Source organism: Psammomys obesus, unplaced genomic scaffold (assembly GCF_907164565.1).
Source record: "Psammomys obesus unplaced genomic scaffold, mPsaObe1.curated_primary_1811, whole genome shotgun sequence".
Lineage (NCBI taxonomy): Eukaryota > Metazoa > Chordata > Mammalia > Rodentia > Muridae > Psammomys > Psammomys obesus.
The window spans coordinates 1,929,396-1,947,244 of record NW_026590859.1 but is presented as its reverse complement, the minus strand read 5'-3'; the positions used below and the strand labels follow the sequence as shown (position 1 = coordinate 1,947,244).

At 50.8% G+C, this 17,849-nt stretch overlaps 1 protein-coding gene across 1 annotated transcript in view; it reads right to left on the bottom strand.

Annotated features, from left to right (window-relative positions):
• Traf3ip3 (TRAF3 interacting protein 3) overlaps positions 1-17,849 on the bottom strand; it is a 24,498-nt gene that overhangs the window by 4,122 nt on the left and 2,527 nt on the right. The window contains exons 2-12 of the mRNA XM_055609151.1: positions 16,375-16,774; positions 14,127-14,274; positions 13,977-14,040; positions 13,718-13,742; positions 13,407-13,436; positions 13,183-13,278; positions 7,053-7,124; positions 4,866-5,006; positions 4,556-4,693; positions 1,703-1,838; positions 1,165-1,227 (exon numbers count right to left, since the gene is read on the bottom strand). Coding sequence (XP_055465126.1) covers positions 1,165-1,227; positions 1,703-1,838; positions 4,556-4,693; positions 4,866-5,006; positions 7,053-7,124; positions 13,183-13,278; positions 13,407-13,436; positions 13,718-13,742; positions 13,977-14,040; positions 14,127-14,274; positions 16,375-16,716 — 1,255 coding nt within the window. The 5' untranslated portion in view covers positions 16,717-16,774. The remainder of the gene's footprint in view (positions 1-1,164; positions 1,228-1,702; positions 1,839-4,555; positions 4,694-4,865; positions 5,007-7,052; positions 7,125-13,182; positions 13,279-13,406; positions 13,437-13,717; positions 13,743-13,976; positions 14,041-14,126; positions 14,275-16,374; positions 16,775-17,849) is intronic.

Sequence of the window (17,849 nt, the reverse complement as noted above, 5' to 3'; positions counted from 1 at the left end):
CCTTCCTTCCTTCCTTCCTTCCTTCCTTCCTTCCTTCCTTCCTTCCTCTTTCTTTCCTTCTTTCCTTTCTGTTTTGTTTTTCAAGGCAGGGTTGTTTTTCTTTTTCTCTGTGTAGCCTTGGCTGACCTGGACTCACTTTGTAGACCAGGCTGGCTTTGAACTCGCAAGGACCTGCCTGCCTCTGCCTCCCAGAGTTCTGGGATTATAGCATGTGCCACTGTGCCCAGCTAGAATGGAAGTTTCTTAAGAAACTATTACTTTTGCATGTTGGTATACCTCAGTGCATATGTCTAGTATACCTGAGTCTTATGCAGGGCCTTGATGAATATGAACCATCTCTAGTGAGACAGATCTAAGTGACATGTTCACATATATTACATAGAATGTGTTAAAAAAAACAAAACAAAACTGTCCTACTGGCATGGTGTGCACGCCTTTAATCCCAGCATTTGGGAGGCAGAGGAAGGCAGATCTCTGTCAATTCAAGGCTAGCCTGGTCTACAGAGTGAGTTCCAGGACATTCTGGAACAAGAGCAGGGCTGAAACAGAAACCCTGCCTCAAAACAAAAAGAAAGAAGGGAAGGAAGGAAGAAAAGAACTATCTTAGAAAGACTAATACTTTTGAAAAACAGGCACTTCTGAGGCCTGCGGCAATGCTGTTCATGCATGAGGACATGAGTTTAGGTCGTCAGCATCCATGTAAAAATCTGGGCACGCCGACCTGTTTCCCCAATGCCCTCAGTTCTGGGGGCCATGAAAGGAAGATCCCTGGGGCTTGCTGGCTAGCCAGCCTAGCTGGAAAACAGCAACTTGTCCTTTCGTAAGTGCAGACGGGGGACAGTGCAGAAGATACTCTACCCCACAGCTCCCCTGCCTCATTGCATCTTGTACAGGCAACTGTGCACTCGCACACACATGCACACAGCAATTCTTGTAGAAATGTAAGTGAAGAAAAGGTGAAAGGAAACAAGAATAGATGCTAATATATACCTTGGGAAAGAGACAAACCGTATAACTTGTGGAGAATAGCTTGCAGGAAGAGGGCTGGAGAATGCCCAGAAACAGGACACACTGGAGCCTGCCCACGAGCCCTCCTTCCGTGCCTTTTGTGGCAGGAGCACCAGAAACCACCTGTGTATGGGTAACGCTGAGGAGGAAACTTACCCTGCAGCTGCTCTACTCTGCTCAGCAAGGCCTGTTTCTCCTCCTCTGACTTCCTCAGCTGATCTGAAAGTGAAAGAATGCAAGCGAAATAGAAGGACACTGGATGGAAGTGAGAGCCCATCCTCTGTGTGGCCTGTGAGCATCTTTCCACTGGAGAGGCCAGCACTCACAGGCTACCTCACAGTGTTGTGGACGCACACTGGTGGGTCCTTTCAGCTCCCTCAGGCACAGCGAGGAGGCCTTCACTCTGCCAGTGCTGTACTGACATTTCCCTTTCAGATTAGGAACAAGGCCTTCGCATGTGACTAATTCGGGAGCAGCTGTGGCCTGGCCCACAGGGACCCTGGAGAGGCGAGCATTCAGTGTTCACTACTGAAGCACCACTGATATTCATTTTGGTTGATTGACACTTTCCCTCAAGGAAAAATGAAGTCCTAAAGCCAACCCCAAATGAAGACAGTGCCTCCCCACAGTCTCCCACCTCTGAGCCCACTCAGTTGTGGCTCTCATGACCCTGTGAAGTCCCAGAAGACAGTACCTTGCAGCCCCTGGGTGGCAGAGCTCTGCTGCTCTCTGTCTCCTTGCAGGTGCTTGATTTTGGCCTGCAGCTCCCGCTGCTCATTTTTCAAAAGCTGCAGAGCTTGGTTCATCTGTGAGTCTCTGCTATGTGCTCCCTGGAAGACAAGGAGAAGCCACGAAGGAGCAGGCCAGTGTGGACAGAGATGGAGCAGGTGCCATGGAGCAGAAAAGGGCAGAACTCGCAGGTGGGTGTCAGGGCTGTGGAAGCTCTTCCCTCCCGTGTCCCCCAGCCCCACACGTTGGTAGCTGTACATTTGACTTGACGTTTACAGGGACACGTCCCCTGACCTTGAAAAAGTCAAAACTTTTTCACAGGTTTCATGTCCCTTTACTTTTTCCCAGCACTCAGGAAGGCAGAGGCAGGAGGATCTCTGAAGTTTGAGGGAGATGGGTAGTTAAGGCTATTTCCACAAAGAACTAAGATTTAAATGCCTCAAAGCACTCTCCTAAGAATTTCCTTATGCATCCTGGGAAGAAGAAAGTAAAGGCTGAGATGCAGCTCTCGTGCGGCTGGTGAGATTTGTGTCTCCAAAAGTCTCAGGCCTTCCTTCGTCAAGTGTGTTTTTCTCTGACCCCTGCTCAGGGGAAATCGTAAAGACCCATCCGCTGTCAGGGAAGCTCCTCCCAGTTGCAGAGGAAGTGAAGTGGGAGATGAACGTGTTACTGGAAACTTTGGGGCCTCACCTGCGGCGCCATGTGTGACTGGGGGATGGGCTCTCCTCTCTGAGTTCTTAGATTTGTTAATAAAAGAATTTAAGTACACATCAAGGAAACTTCTCTTTGTAACAGGTGGAGGCCACCACAGAAAACCACTGCCAATCAAAATGCAGAGTTGTGGAGCCCAGTCTCAATGAATAAATCTACAAAACAACTCCATAGTTAAGGCTCAGGGAGCACTGAGAAGAGGGAGTGGAAAGAGTGTAAGAGCCAGAGGGTCAGGGTGTGAGATTGTCTCCTAGCACCATCAGAAGCGACAGCCATAGAGTCTCACCAAAGTGAATGCCCAAATGTGTGTTGAACAAGGATGACACCAGAGAACATGCCCTACACAAAGAACTACAGCAAGCGAGGAAGGCTGGCTGGGGGCAGGAGTGTGGTCTTGCCCAGGGAAGAACCGACTGGCTGTCCAGTGTCAAATGGTCAGCCCTGGAAAATACATACAAGCAATATATGGACTCAACAGGTTATGTTTAGGAATATATATATACACACACACAAACACACACATACATATGTATATGCATGTACATATATGCAAGCAGTAACTGAAAAAGAGGTGATGAATTTGAAGGAGAGTGGGGAGGGTTATATGAGAGAGTCTGGAGGGAGAAAAAGAAACTATCTAAAATCTTAAGAAAAATATTTAAGAAAAATTGTTAAGATTAAAAAAATGTAAAAGCTGGGTGTGGTGGCACACCCCTGCAATCCCAGCACTCGGAGGCAGAGGCAGGCAGAGCTCTGCATTCGAGGCCAGCCTGGTCTACAAAATGAGTTCAAGACAGCCAAGGCTACATGGGGAAACAAATCCTGTCTCAAAAACAAAAACAAAACAAAACAAAAGCCGGGCATGGTGATGCACACCTGTAACCCCAGCACTTGGGAGGTGGAGCTCTGTGAGTTGGAGACCAGCCTGGTCTACAAAGTGAGTCCAAGACAGCCAGGGCTACACAGAGAAACAAACAAGCAAAGAAAAAAAAAATTAAGAACAGATTCTGAAGAAAACTTTTTCTTAGTTAAAGAATAACATCAGTGAGAAAACAAAATGAGAATACTGTAAATCTCAGCAGCTGCCTAGAGGACAAAGATGGAGAGGAAGAAAAGGAAGCCTTGCCTTTTGACTTAGGGATGGATGTTTGGCGGTTTGGCAAGCAGCCAAATGGCAAAGGGGACAGAGAGAATAACTTCCAGGGAAAAAGAGTTAGAAATCCCAGAGTGTTCTGGAGGCATATAGACTTTGGCAAATGTTTGAGAGGAAGAAGGAAAGTTACGAATTTCTGAGAAACTCAGAAACTCAGGCAGGCTTAACCCAGCAGCGTGGCTATGGCTCTGTAAGTGGCTACACCAGTGGCAGGCCTTCTGGGAAGAGAAAGGACACTATCTTATTAAAGGGATAATTATTCTCCCTCTGTGGCATGGTGTAGCAGGAATCTACCTTCCTGAGGGGTGGTTTGTTAGCCGGATGATTGACTGGCCCAAGCCGTTTAATCTGATGTTTTGGGGATGTTAGGTCTCCACCCAGGCCAGAGGAAACACATGCAGGGTAATTCCTAACCTGTATCAAGTGCCAGACACTTTGTGTGGATGTTCATATTTAATCCATGCAACAATCCTGTGATAGAAAGACCCTTATTTTGCTGATGAGGAAACAGGCTTAGAGAAGTTAATTAGCTCTTCTAAAGTGTAGGAACTTTTGAGAATGCCAAGAGTTTATGGTAATTTGTTAAGAAACATTGACAGGATGTAGTAGCACCTATAAAGAAATTAGTAAAATTTATTCTGTGCAAAGCAGTGGGCACTTGTGCCCTGGGTGCTGCGTGTGTTTGAATAGTGTGCCGTTAGGCTTATCAACCCGATGGCTATCCCAGCCCAGGCGTTTGTATTTAGTTAATAGCTCTCTCATGGGTACTTTGCTTGTCTGCCCACAGGGCAGGCATCATTTGTGAGGGCAGAGTCATAACTCAGAGGCAGTAGGCGAAGATCTGAAAACTGCCTGGTACATGTGCCCAAGCTTTGGGGCCCAGGAGCACCTTTTCTCCCTAGCCCCCTCCTCCCGCTCCTGCCCTCCTTCCTCTCCCATTCCCAGGGCCTGTACCTGTAGCTTGCACTGAAGCACGTGCAGTTCGCTCTCCAGCTCCCTGTGCTGGTCCCCTAGGGTTTTCCAGTCCTCCTGAAGGGCCTCATACTGCGTCTTCCACTCTTCACACCTCTGCTCTGCCAGAGCCAGGGACAGCTGAGAGAGACAGAGGAGAGACGGTTCCCAAGGAGCAGAGTCTTGGAGAAGGGAGCACCCTGAACTCTTGAAGTTTAAATGGCAGGGTAGCTCGCGCCCTCGGTGTAGCTGGCCCCTGACTCTGGGGCGCGCTCCCAGGGTGTCAGTCCCCCAGAACCTCACAGCTCTCCACCTGCATGCTCTGCAGCTGCCGTTCTGCACTCATTTTCTCCTCCAACACTTTCTGCAGTGACTCCTTAGCCTTCTGCTCGTAACTGCTTCTCTGCTCTTCCATCTCCAGCAGCACCTTTTTCATTCCCCAGGGGGAGTACTTCTGTAAATCAGAGGCAATTCAACAAACATGCATTGATCGTCTGCCTGCCCAACGGTGGGGATATACACATGAGAAGAGTGTAGGGCCTGGGGTAGAGGGCCAGGCTGGAGGACCTCTTCAGGCTGGAGCTGAAGGGGGCCGCCCAGGCTGCCTGAGAGGTGCCGGCCATTGGCAGCGCCCCCACCCCGTCCCAACTGCTCTGTACTGTGGTTGAGCCTCCCTCACGCCATTGGAAACAATTTCCAAACAGAGACACACTGCTGCTTAAAAGAAAAAGGTCCAGGAGACATTTTGTTTGGAGGACTTGGTGTTCTAAAAGAGAACGTTTGTGTTACATGTTCCCTCTGCTTTCAGAATCCAGGAAGATACCCCCAAATCAGATGAAATGGATTCCAGTGAGGAGTTGATCCCCTGGGACCTCACCTTTTGCCCTGTGGTTTGGGGGAAGGCAGGTAGCCTCTCCTTTCAAGTCCAAACAGTGAAGGCTAAGGAAGGGGCCATTAGGAACCATTTTTGTTTCACTTGGGGATTGTCTGAACTCTTGTATTTATATCTGAAAGGGTGCTCTGCATTTTGGGATTTTCACTAAAAACTAAACCCAAGAGTGACTGTTTGGCATCAAACATGATGATGTCCTAGTTATTGGACTTAAGAGTAGTGATCACAGGTCAGCATCACTTCCAATAGAAGATCGGTAGACTGCCGGGACACGGTTGCTCACGTCTGCCCACCAGCGCTGGGACGCCAGTGGGAGGGTCACACGTTCACGGTCAGCCTAATGGCAGGATCTTTCTCAGACAACGGACAAAGTAAGGACTTGCAGTCTGGCTTGCGTGCTGGTCACTAATAAGAGCGAAACAAAGCAGCTGACGTGGAAAAGAGAAACGAGACATAGACAGCAGGAGACCTATAGACCAGTGAGTAGTTCTCAGCCTTCCTAACGCTGTGACCCTGAAACACAGTTCCTCACATTGTGGTGACCCCAGCCACGAAATTATCTTCATTGTTACTCTCTAACAGCAATTTTGGTCCTGTTATGGTAATTGTAATGTAGATATTTTTGGAGATGGAGGTTTGTCAAAGGGGTTGTGACCCACAGGTAGAGAACCCCTGCTACGGACAACATAAGCTGTTCTCAGCTGTGTGGGAAACGACTGATCCTCCAGCTCCAGACGAGAGAAGCCTACCCATTCCCTACTTACTTTTTCTTTACTGTTTGTGTGTGTGCTTGCCACAGAGTGTGTGTCAGGGTCGGAGGAGAGCTTGTGATGGAGACGCGGCTCTCTCTTCCTACTGTGTGGATTCCAGGTTGGCGCTCATGTCATCAGGCCTGGTGGCAAGCATCCTTACCTGCTGAGCCATCTACTGGCTCCTGCTTTTCCACTTTCTCACCACGCAGGGAAACTGATTTTTTTTTTTTTTTTGGAACTTGAGATTAGGCCAAATCAAGAGATTACTGAAGCTGAATACAATCAACCTCACAGGAAAGCCAGGTTTACTTTCTTTCAGACTCTTGAGCTTTTTGCTTCCTCTAGGTTACTACTAAAAAAGCCTTGTTCCTGAGATGAAAAGCATTTTTATGATTTCCTGTCACATCCTCCTCACCGGCCCTCGGATGGGGGTTTGTGGACACTGGCTGTTGGTGTGAATCCTTACAAAGGGCCCCTCCCTACAGTTCCCTACGAGCCAACAGCACGGTCAGTGTTGGGGTTCCTTCCCAGAGCTCAAAGGGATGCATGCTGGGACAAAGAAGGACAGTGAAGACAGTGGCATGGCCAATTAGGGACCAGAGTGAAAACAGGTGAGCACAACGAGGAAAGAGTGTGTGCTAGTCTCCATTTGGTAGCATTTCTAAGGCTTCTCTGTGCAGCCCTGGCTGTCCTGGACTTACTCTGTAGACCAGGCTGGCCTAGAGCTCACAGAGATCCAACTGCCTCTGCCTCCTGAGTGCTAGGCTCAAAGGCATGCGCCACCACCGCCCAGCTAGGATTCAAGCATTTTAATTTTACTGAAGTTAATGTGCTAGAAGTATTCTCAGGTGCTTACCTGCATGCAGGTGTAGAGCTGGTTCTCCAGGGACCTCAGTTTGCCTTTCAATTTGTCTTCATTAAGTTGCCCCTACAGTAAACAGGATTAGTTGATGCGTTAAGGCTAAAAAATACGAAACTTAGCTAGCTGCATTTCGCCAGCCCTGACCTGCAGCAAAGCTCTGAGCTGTGTGGATGAACCCCTTCATGTCAGAGTTGGCTAAGGAGCTCTGAGGGGAAGCTGGTCTCCGTCTCTGCCGGGCCAAGGGCAAGGGTGATCCAGACTGGCTCCAGATCCTTCTTGTACCTTGAGTTTCTCTAACAGATGGCCCAGGCAGCAGAGAAAGCCATGAAGAGACCTAAACTGCCATTTCTCTGGTTTGTCCCTTCCCCCAGGCACTGCCGCTTTCCTGGATCTGGACCTTTGTCCATAACAAGGAGGCCTGTATCTGCAACAAGTGTCTGCTCCTGTGTCCACCCTTCAGGTTTTCATGCTACAGCGAGCTGCAGTACTCTAGAACGCGATCATATATGGAGGTAGGCCTTCAGTGAACTGAGTGCAGTCAAATGAATTCTGGTCTAGTTTGGTCAGAACCCGGGGATAGGCTGAGGGAAGACCGCCTGAAGACCAGATGGACGTATACAACCCCTGAGATGAGAGAGACTGACGCTGGGGAGACCTTGAGTCCAGGCCCCAGGACAGTGGGGACAGTCTCATGTCCCCTGAGGACTAGTCCCTAGGAGCCCCCAGGATGCTCATCCCTTATATGTAAATGTGCACATTATCTAGGCCTATGCACATCTTCCTATACACTTCAAATACTCGTTGGCTCACTCACTGTATAAATGTCAGCTGTAATGGATTGACTTGGGACTAGTTACAAGAAAGACAAGAAAAACAAGATTTTTTTTTTTCTCTATCAGTTATTCTAGACCCAGTGTTGGTAGAATCCGAGGCTGTAGAACCTGTGGCCTGATTCTCCTAGTGTGTGCGTCCTTCCCTGCCTGGCAGGACTCAAGCAAGACATTCCTTAAAAAGTGAGAAATGGGCCTGGAGCTGGAGGTGGAGTGTGTGTGTGTGTGTGTGTGTGTGTGTGTGTGTGTGTGTGTCGGGGGGGGGGGCTTCAGAAGCTGGTCAGTCTGCTGGTCTGTCTTCCCCTCCCCCTCATCCGCCGGTCTTGTGGTGCCTCAGGCACTTTGAGGCATCCCTTGATCTAGGAGAGCAGAGCAAGGTGGGGAGGGGCCGTTCTGGTGTCAGTCTCTCAGCATTTGGCCGACTCCGTTGCTCCTTCTACCTGAGCCAGCCTTGAGTTGTACCCCAGGTGTGTGTCTCTGGAGCAGTGGGGGTGTCATTAACGAGAGTGTGTTTCTCAGTGTTTCTCAGAGAGGAGGCCGTGAGCAGCTAGTCGGTAAACGGCTTTCCTGTTCCTGCTCTGACTTCTCCTCAGTGGGGCCTTCCACCAGACCCAGATGCTGTGGCTCCAAGCAGTCCCACCACTCCTGGCCGGTCATGGCCATACCGACTGGGGGCAGGAGAAGGCCTCTGGGCTGAGGGGGCCCCTTAGAGTCAGGGTGCTGGAAGGCAGGAAGTGGAATCACAGGGCTCCTGTTCTATCTTACTTGTTTAATTCTTCTGACTGTAGGGGCCAGGGGGAGCCCCCACCCTTTCTGCTTCCTGTGTTACTCAGCTTGGCCTTGCAAAAACAAAAGCCTTTGCCAAAAACAATTTTTTAAAGTGCCTCCTAATATTAATGTTTTTCTCAGTCGCATGTGGGAAAGAGCAGAGAGAAAAGGATTTGGCATTTGCAATAACCACAGGTCTTGGGACAAATGAAGGAGGACAAAGGCTTCCGCTGTCCCTCCCAGGGTGACTGGTAGAGCAGCTGCATCCCCAGAGAAGCCTGTTCAGGCTGCAGGCCCTGATCTCAGCTGGCCCCACCCTGCTGCCCTCCAAGTTGGTCTTCCAACTGAGTTGGATGCTTTTCTTTCACACCCACCAAGTTTAAAGACTGCCTCCTTATAGTTTGGAAGGAACACAGGCCCCAGACAGCATCCTCCAAATGTCATCTGGGGTAGCGTCCCACTCCTGTCTCACTTTCATTCAGTATTTTCCTCTTCCAAGTGTTTATGTACCTCAGCCCAAACCCAGAATATTTTTCCATTTATGTTGCAAAACAAGACAATGCACAGTGTCCCCTTTCAAGTAGGGATAGGGACTGCCACCCAAGTCTAGGGCATGAGCAAACTCGTGTCCTCAGCTCTGCCCTTCCGGACTCCCTAAGGCAAGCAGTGGTGTTCCAGCCAATTTGCTGCAAATGGAGCACACAGTCTCCTGCCCCCGACTCTCCCCATGCCGACGCCAGCGTTAGAGCATTTGAGAAGCTCTGGAGGCCCCTACAGACCTACCCCAGGAGCCTGGAACACCTCGGACAGACCGCCCTGGTGGAGGAAGGCGACCAGGAGGCCACACACACCCGGTCTGAGGCTTCAGGTCTTGCTGCTGTTTGCTCCCTCAGATTCCAGAGAACTACGCCTCACCACAGAAACCCCGTCCCATGTCTCATCTCTGCTCTGACAGAGCTTGCATGGGTTGCGAAGCCAGTCTGTGACCCACTGTGCTGGCACCTCAAGGCCTCAGTTCTGCTTTACAGATCTTAAAGCCCAGAGCTACCCTCTAGCTACCTCTATTGGCAGAGCTACTTTTGTTCTGGCGGCCAGACCTCGCTCTAGGTTCTCAGCAGCTCCGGGCAGTGTCTTGGAGGACACTGACTCTGGGGTTCTAATGTAGATCTTCCCATGAACATCTCTACACAAGAAGCTGGAGATCCATACATGGAACCAAATAGAAAGGACAAATTGGACAATGGGCTGACACCTGAGTCCCAGTTCTGGCCTCATTCACTCAGTTATTTTCCCAGAATCACCAGGTCCACTGTCTCATTGCTACTGAGGCTTTCTCGGGAGGGATGGAATTGAAGTATTGTGTTTGGGACTTTTCTTAAACACAAGCTTCTGGGAGCTAGGAGGAAGAAGAAAAGGTTAAGTGTAAGACCTGGGAAGGGTGGAAAGATGAGAGAGAGGAACCTCAGCATCTGGGCTGAAGTCTGGGGTAACAACCTCCCCCGACTTTATGACAGAAATAGCTTAAAAAAAAAAAAAAAAAGAAGGGGTCTCAACATACAGCCCAGGCTGGCCTGAGGTTTGGAATCCTCCTGTCTCAGACTCCTGAGTGCTACAGGAATAGCTCTTACTATACCTGCCTCATTCCCAGCCCTCACTCAGAGCCGGGCCTTTGGTTAGAGAGGCTGTGAACATAGGCCGATTGGCCCCTTCTGGTTCAGTGCTGTGCTGACGACACTCCTCCAAAGGCAGGCAGCTTCTGCAGAGTGTGGGACCTCAACCCTGAGTGAGATTAACTGCCAACTCCCTCCCCGCCGGGAACCGTGTTTCTCAACATGAGAATGGCATGCAGTCTCAGCGGTCCTCCATACACAATGTATGTGTGTGTTTCTGTGGCTTTTCTTAAAGAGGGAGCCCGTGCTCTACATCTGAAACATACCCTGGCAGAGACGGTTCAATCTCCTGACAAAGTGCGTGTCACACTATTCAGATAGGACCCCTTCCTGTCCATCACAGTGGGCTGTACCCAACGCTTGGCCACACCGAGGCCTGTAAACATTCCAACTTTGCAAATGCTTTTCTGCGTTTCCTCCTCATCAAGCTGCTACCGACCTGGTGAGCTCCTACTCATCCTTTAAGACCCAGCTGCAATGGTTTCTTCCCACAGAGCCTTCCTTCCCCTACCTCAGGCAGTCACTCTCATTTGTGTGTCAGGCTGCACACACGCATGCAGCCTTGTCTCACTGGAGTCGTCTGTGTGACGCTCCGTGCGGGACTGCACATCTTTGAGAGCAAGAACTCTTGTTGTTCTGGAAGCCCCAGCATAGAGTTCAAAGTTACTAAGTATCTGCTGAAGGAGTGGGTGAGCTGATCTCAATCTAGCTCAGTATCGGAAACCACCTCACACATGCCCAGCTGCTGGCCTCAGGTCCTGACGTGGCAAGTGGAAGCCTGACCAGAGACACTCCTGGATTCAGGTTCAGTGACTGATGTGAAAGAAATGTTTTGGCTTGCAGGGTGGGAGTGGTGATCTTTTGTGTCACTGCGAACTTCTTCAAGTGTTCCATACCCTCCCGTTTCACTTTTTTCTTTCTTCTTTCTGGTTTTTTGAGACAGGGTTTCTCTGTGTAGCCCTGGCTGTCCTGGAACTTACTCTGTAGACCAGGTCGGCCTGCCTCCCGAGCGCTGGGATTAAGAGCGTGTGCCACTGCCTGGCTCTGTTTCTCTTCTTTAAGCAGGAACCTTCCTAGCAGTGAGATGCTTGGAGGCCTGGACGCTGCTGCTCTGGCTCAGCAGCTGCCTGTGGCTCTGGCCCCCAACCTGCTTATCACCTGCTGATCACATGAGGGCCCAGACACTCTTTCAAGAGATCTGCAAGGCCTTTCCCTTTTCAGCATGTGTCTCCGTGACACTGAATGCTTTCAAATACTTCAACTAAAAGAGTGACCACAAGAGGTTGAATTGAGAAGTGAGTAGAGCTTAGATATCTTTAGTTCGGCCGGATATTGTAAATGGATAGCAATGTAGCCTCTCTACTCTTCCTTTGAAAAATAAGCTTTTCATTAAAATACAGAATTTAAGTTATTCTGTATTTTAATGTAATGTAATTACTTAATGTAATTCAGTCTATTGTTATTTCAAAATTAATGTTTTTAAATTTCTGTTTTAATTTTTAACAAAGTAAGTTCTAATATGGTGCACATCTGAAGTTCTTTGGAATTTTCAGTTAAGAATTTGTATAAAGAACCTTGATACAAAGAGAAAGAGAATCAGTATACCAAACCAAATAATGGTAAGGCCCTTGTCTGTCCATGCTCCTGTTTGAAATCCAGTCCTTGTGTCCTCATTTGCCTGGCAAATGCTTTGTAACTTAGCTCATGTGCCCACAGCTCCCTTCTTTGGAATTATCTCCTCCCTCCTGTAGTTTGCTTCACCCTGGAAGCATTTCTCTTATTTTTCCATGTCTTTGTATTATTTTGGCATGTGTCTTGTTTTCAAAACTATGAACTCTCTAAAAAATAGGAGCCTGAGCCAGGTACGGCGGCGCAGGACTTTAATTCCAGCACTTGAGGCAAGTGCATCTCTGTGAGTTCAAGCCAGCCTGGTCTACATAGGACTTAGGCCATCGGGGTCATCTTGCTACATAGCAAGACCCTGTTTCAAAACAAAACCGGAACAACAAAGCAAGTTTCCTTGTTAGCAGCAGCAAGACCTCTGGCTGTCCAGACAATGATAGACCAACCTTACAGACCCGACTCTGCTAAGTAGTTATGCGACTGTGGGCAAGGCCTTGGCCCATCGTGGCCAACAGAAAACCACACTAGATCACCCGCTAAGGTTTCTCTGTTTTACCACTCATTTCTGGGCTGAGTGTTGCTGCAGGCTGGCTGGTGTGAATCTTGGTATGAATCTGTGATGATGGTTAAGTTTGCGTTTCTGCTGACATTTAGAATCACCCTGGAGAGAAACCCCTGGGTGTGTCTTCCCAGGAGCCTGCAGACTGTACCACCTGGAGTAGGGCAGTGCTCTTCCGTGGGCTGGGGTTCCCAATGGAAAAAAAAAAAAAAAAAAAAAAAAAAAGCAGGGACGGCCAGAGGAACACCAGCGTCTCTGTCTTGGCTTCTTTTCTGCGCATGCGACGTGACCAGTTGCCTCCCGTCCTGCTGCCACGACCCCCTCCCCACCAGGATGGGCCAGACTCTAGCGCCATAACCCTAAATAAACCCTTCTTAAAGATTGCTTTTCTCGGGTGTTTTGGTGCGTCCACAACGTGAGTAACTAACAAACACAAAGACCTACGGGAAAGGGACTTCCTTCCCTGTCTTCCCACAGGTTTAAAGCAGGCCTCTGTCTGCTTTTGGTTCTGGGTCTTCCCTAGGAAGACACTTACCGTGACCCTTTGACCTCTGCATTTGAGCACCCCTCCTTTGCCTCTTCCCAGTGAGACAGCCCTTCCCTTGCTAGAGAGTGCTAAGAGAAATGAGGTGGGCTTACTGGAAGCCTGTGCACTTGGAAGACTTTGCTCTTACCGTCCAAGAGCTGTCAGAAGCCCGGCTCAGGGCAGGCAGCAGGTCCTGGAGAATCACCATTTTCTGCTTTAGGATCAGCTCCCTTCGGAGGGCTTCCTAGATGGAAAAATGCAAAAGGAAAGATTACCCTGTCAAGAGTAGGTGGAGAGCTGTATGCAGGGTGGGGGTAGGGCTGGGAGGTGGGGCTGATGGGTGGGATGAGGGAGGGTTGCCATGGTACTCACTTTGAGGTATTCAGAGAGTTGAATGATGTCCTAGAGAGAGAGAGAGAGAGAGAGAGAGAGAGAGAGAGAGAGATGGAAGAGATTCAGGAGGAGTTCAGCGTAGAAGCAGAGCCCTGGCTAGCTTACATGTAGCAGATCCCTTTTGCCTTGGATGTGGCAGGGTCCTCCTCGGCTCCACATCTATGCTCAGGACCATTCAGCCATCCTGGAGGATCGTGTCCCTCCAGCCCAGCTTGAGTTTACCGTGGAATCCCAGAATGGTAGAGCTTAGGTGCCTCTGAGCAACCCCCCTCCAAGTGAGGTCCACTCACCTTGTCCAGGACAGCAACTCCACAGCTGGGAAGAGAAGGAAATCATGACAGTGGGCCAAAGAATGAAACCTGGGAGCAGGCAGGGTGTCAGCTGCATCTGGCATCCCTGCTGAAGAACGGCAGGGCGGGGAAGGGCTCCCCCATCCTGGTTGTGGTGGGCAGGTTGTGCTCTGTCCAGCAGAGGTGTCCAAGGAAGCATTTTGAGGAGAGGGTTGGACAAATTGTGAAGCACTGGGGCCGGGACACAGAAGGAACTCACTTGGTTTGCTGACTGGCATCATTCTTCATTGTTGGCTGTGCCTCTTCTGCCTTTGTCTGGGTACCTGAGAGGCAGATGGGATGACTGAGCTCAGGGAAGGAGGGAGGGGTGGAGCTGGGCTGCCTGGGCAGGTCAGGGCTGTGTTCTCACCCTGGTGTTGTGTGTGTGGCTTCTTGGTGGCAGAGTCCTGTGGTGGAAAGGCTCTCCGGTGTGAGGAGCGGTGGTCATCCAAACGCCCTTGGATGCTTGAGGAGGAGTGATGTGGGGTTGGGAAAACCTCACAGCTTGTCCCTGTTACCTGGGAAGCAAATGAAGGATGCTAAATATCACTCTGAAGGGCCTCTTAAGTTTTCTAGACAAGCGCAGTGGTTCGAGAGGATGGGGATGTAGCCCAGAGCTAGCGGACTCGCTGGGCACACGCGAGGCCCTCAGTTTCATCCTCAGCACTGGAGAAAAAAACCAAGGTGAAATGAAGCAAAGCAAAATGGGGACCACATCTGCACAGACCGGCGGTTTTCCCAAAACCCACATGTTGAGATTCTAATGGTGTTGGGAGATGAGCCTCTGCGGAATACTTCTGTCTGAGCGTGGGCCCTCGTGAATAGTATTTGTACCCTACCAGAAGAGCTATGCAGGTGTGTGTCTCTGCCTGTTTCTGCCACGTGTGGACAGAGTGCGTGACCATCTGCACACGGAAGTGTCCTCAGCAGATTCCAGGTACACTGGAGCCTTGGGCTTGGACTTGGGCTTCAGACATCATGAGAAACACCTTTGTGCAAGCTACCCTGCGTACAGTCGTCTGTCACAGCCGTCCGAGTGACACTTCCCACCTAGAAAACCAAAACCATCCGAGGGCACCTCAGTGCTTCTCCTTTCTTGTCCTGGACAGACAGAATGTGTCTCCTTGGCCAGACAGGGAAGGTCTTCCCTAATTCTCAGCTACTCAGCCATGTGCTGATGTCGAGAAGTGGCCAGGGAATGACTGACAGACGTCAGATCAGGCCCTTCCTGGGCCTCTGGTGCCTGTCTGTCCCAGAGGGCCTAGAGGGACTGCCTGCCTCTCCTTAGAACCGCAGAACCCCTGAGCTTTCCTGCTGAAAGAAGACAGAGTGGGGACCTGTTGGGCGGACGGGGCGGCGGCAGCAGGTAGTCTGCTCTTTTTAGCTCCTCTCTTACAAAATCAGACGGTCTCTGTTGGAAACACAGCACTGAAAGGCCAAGGAACGTCTGGGATTCCATCACGGGCTGACTCGATAACCACAGGCAGGCAGGATTTCCAGGCACTGCGTGTTCCTTCTTCAACCCCTCCCCTGCCCCCGCCACACGGAGGCCTCGTGCTGTAAGCAGGCCATTGCTCTTTTGCACTGATGTTCCTGGATGGTTGTTCTGTGGCAGCCTCAAGGAGGGACCAGGGAGACAGTGCAGTCGGTGCAGTGCCTGCTTTGTGAGCATGAAGCTCAGAAGCCGGCTCTTTTAGAGCCAGGCTGGCGGGGGCTGCCTGAAATTCCATCACCGAGAGGTGAGGCGAGGCTTTTAGTCCCCAGAGGCCTTGCTGACCATCCAGCGGAGCCGACATGGTGACTCCAGGCTAGTGACAGACCCAGCATCAAAAAACAAGGAATGGTACCTGGAGTGGACCTTTGACTTCCACATATGAAGGCATGTGCACCTGCGTGGACACCTCCCAACACGCCACACGCACAAGCTCTATGAAGGACCTGCCCTGCGCATATGTGACAGGGCCCAGTGCTACTCGAGCCCATTCCTTTCCTCAGTCTGTTGACAACAAAGAGGATAACACAGAGCCTGCTGTTACGAACACGGCTTCTCCCTCCTATCCGTGTGTGTGTGTGTGCGCGCGCCGGGACATGAGAAACACTACTGGCCTGTGCCCCTGGCATATTAAAGCACTCAGTAAATCTCTGGTGAATGATGGTGGAATGGATGCCACAAGACAACAGCAGAAGATGCCACAGAGCTGGGCGTGTGGCTCCATGGCAGAATGCCGGCCTGCCAGGCCTCGGGTCTCAGCACTGAGAGAACAAGAAGAATCTGCAAATCTTGTTCACCTGAAGCCCTGGCACTCAGGAATGATAACAAATTTGAAGCCATCTTGGATTACACAGCAAGACCCTATCTCAGAAAAAAAAAAAATCTTGATCTTATACTAGTTATTGGCTTTAGATTGTTTGTACAGTTATGGCCTTTCTCTCAATAGGCAGATGTAGAAGTTAAATAAAGGCAGCGCAGAGTCCCCGAGAGCAATGGTCGATGGCTAACGGAGACTCGACTGCATGCTGAGGAAGGGACTTGCCAGAGTTCTTTGTTAGTGACTCTCAGCGCTTGAACCTCCCAGAGCCTCCACCCTAGGGCCTGCAGCACTGTTTTCTTATCTCACCTGCTGTCCGAGGAAGGAGGTCTCGTTGGCACCAGGCAAGGCCTCCTTTTGGGCAGCCGCCTGGCCTGCCCCTCCGTCTGTCTTGCTGCAGGGTCCTGGCTCTCTGGCCTGGCCTTTCCTCTCCTCTTCCAGGTTCCGCCTTCGGAGGAACTGTAGCTGCCGGGCTCTCTGGAGCTGTTCTCTGTGTTGCGTCCTCAGCGCCTTCCCTGCCTGGCGGCAAGTGGTCTCATTGCGGCGGCGGCGGCGGCTTTCTCGGGTCTCCTGCCTCCGCTCACACTTGGCCTCGTAGCTCTCTGCCCACCGGGCCAAGCCGGGCGAGGCCCTGGGGTTCGAGCAGATCATGGTGACGTCCGAGCACCTGTCGTGCTTGGCTTCCAGTTCCTTCAACAGCTGCTCCGATCTGCCAGATGCCAAGAGGGAGGGAGGGGTCAGAAGACGGGCTGAAAACTGACAGTCTGCCACCCTGGGTCAGGGTGGAAATAGCACAGGGCTCCTTCCATGAGTGTTGAGAACCTAGGGTTAGGACTCCTGGGCCCAATCCTGCACAAGCTGGTGCCATCCAGCAAGACCAGGCTTCTGCTTTTTCCTAGCACTAAAGTGGCCAGGTCTGTTTGAGGGAACTCAAGGAACTGGTGGCTTGCGGGGCTGTGGACTTCCAGCCCTCTATCTACTAGTTTAGAAGGAAAGACCTTAATGCTCCCACACTGTCACTACAGGGCTAAGTGGCACTTCTTGAGCCCTGGAGGGTAGCCACAACCTCTCAGGAAGTGAGCAGGTTTGTGGTTGGCGCTTTCTGCTCTGCTCCTAGCTCTCAGCAGCCATCTTGTGGCTCTGGACTGGCATGGCTTAGGGAGACCTGCCCTAATTCTTCCATCATCATGTTCTGATCTTCCTCTTTGTCCTCTACTGTGTATCTAGGGCAAGGCTCTGAATCTCAGCTGCAGGCCAAGTCAGTCAATTAGCAGAGAACCTTCAATGTGCTCAGTGTTGGTCGGTTTCAGAGAATCTGGCCCAGTGACTCGGAGAGGAGGGCTCTATCCTTTTAGGATCACCTCCTCGCAAGGCTGCCGTCTAAACTAGCAGCATGCGGGGTGCTCCTAAGAAACTAGACACACCTGTAACAGAAAGTCCCCAAGGAACAGTTTTCAGGACAGGCCACCCTGCTACCCCTCTAGGTGGCCTTACCCGATATCCACAGAGTGCCCAAGCCCTCATTCTTACCCACCTGCTGTGGGTTTGGCGACGCTCATTTTAGCACCTTGGTAGAGTCAGATGATCTGCATCTGAGCATCAGACGTTGTACCTGCCCCCTGTGCCCTCTGGAGTCAGCCCCCTGTCCTCTGTGCCCTCTGGAGCCAGGTCCCTGTCCTCTGTGCCCTCTGGAGCCAGGTCCCTGTCCTCAGTGCCCTCTGGAGTCAGCCCCCTGCCCCCTGTGCCCTCTGGAGTCATCCCCGTGTCCTCTGTGCCCTCTGGAG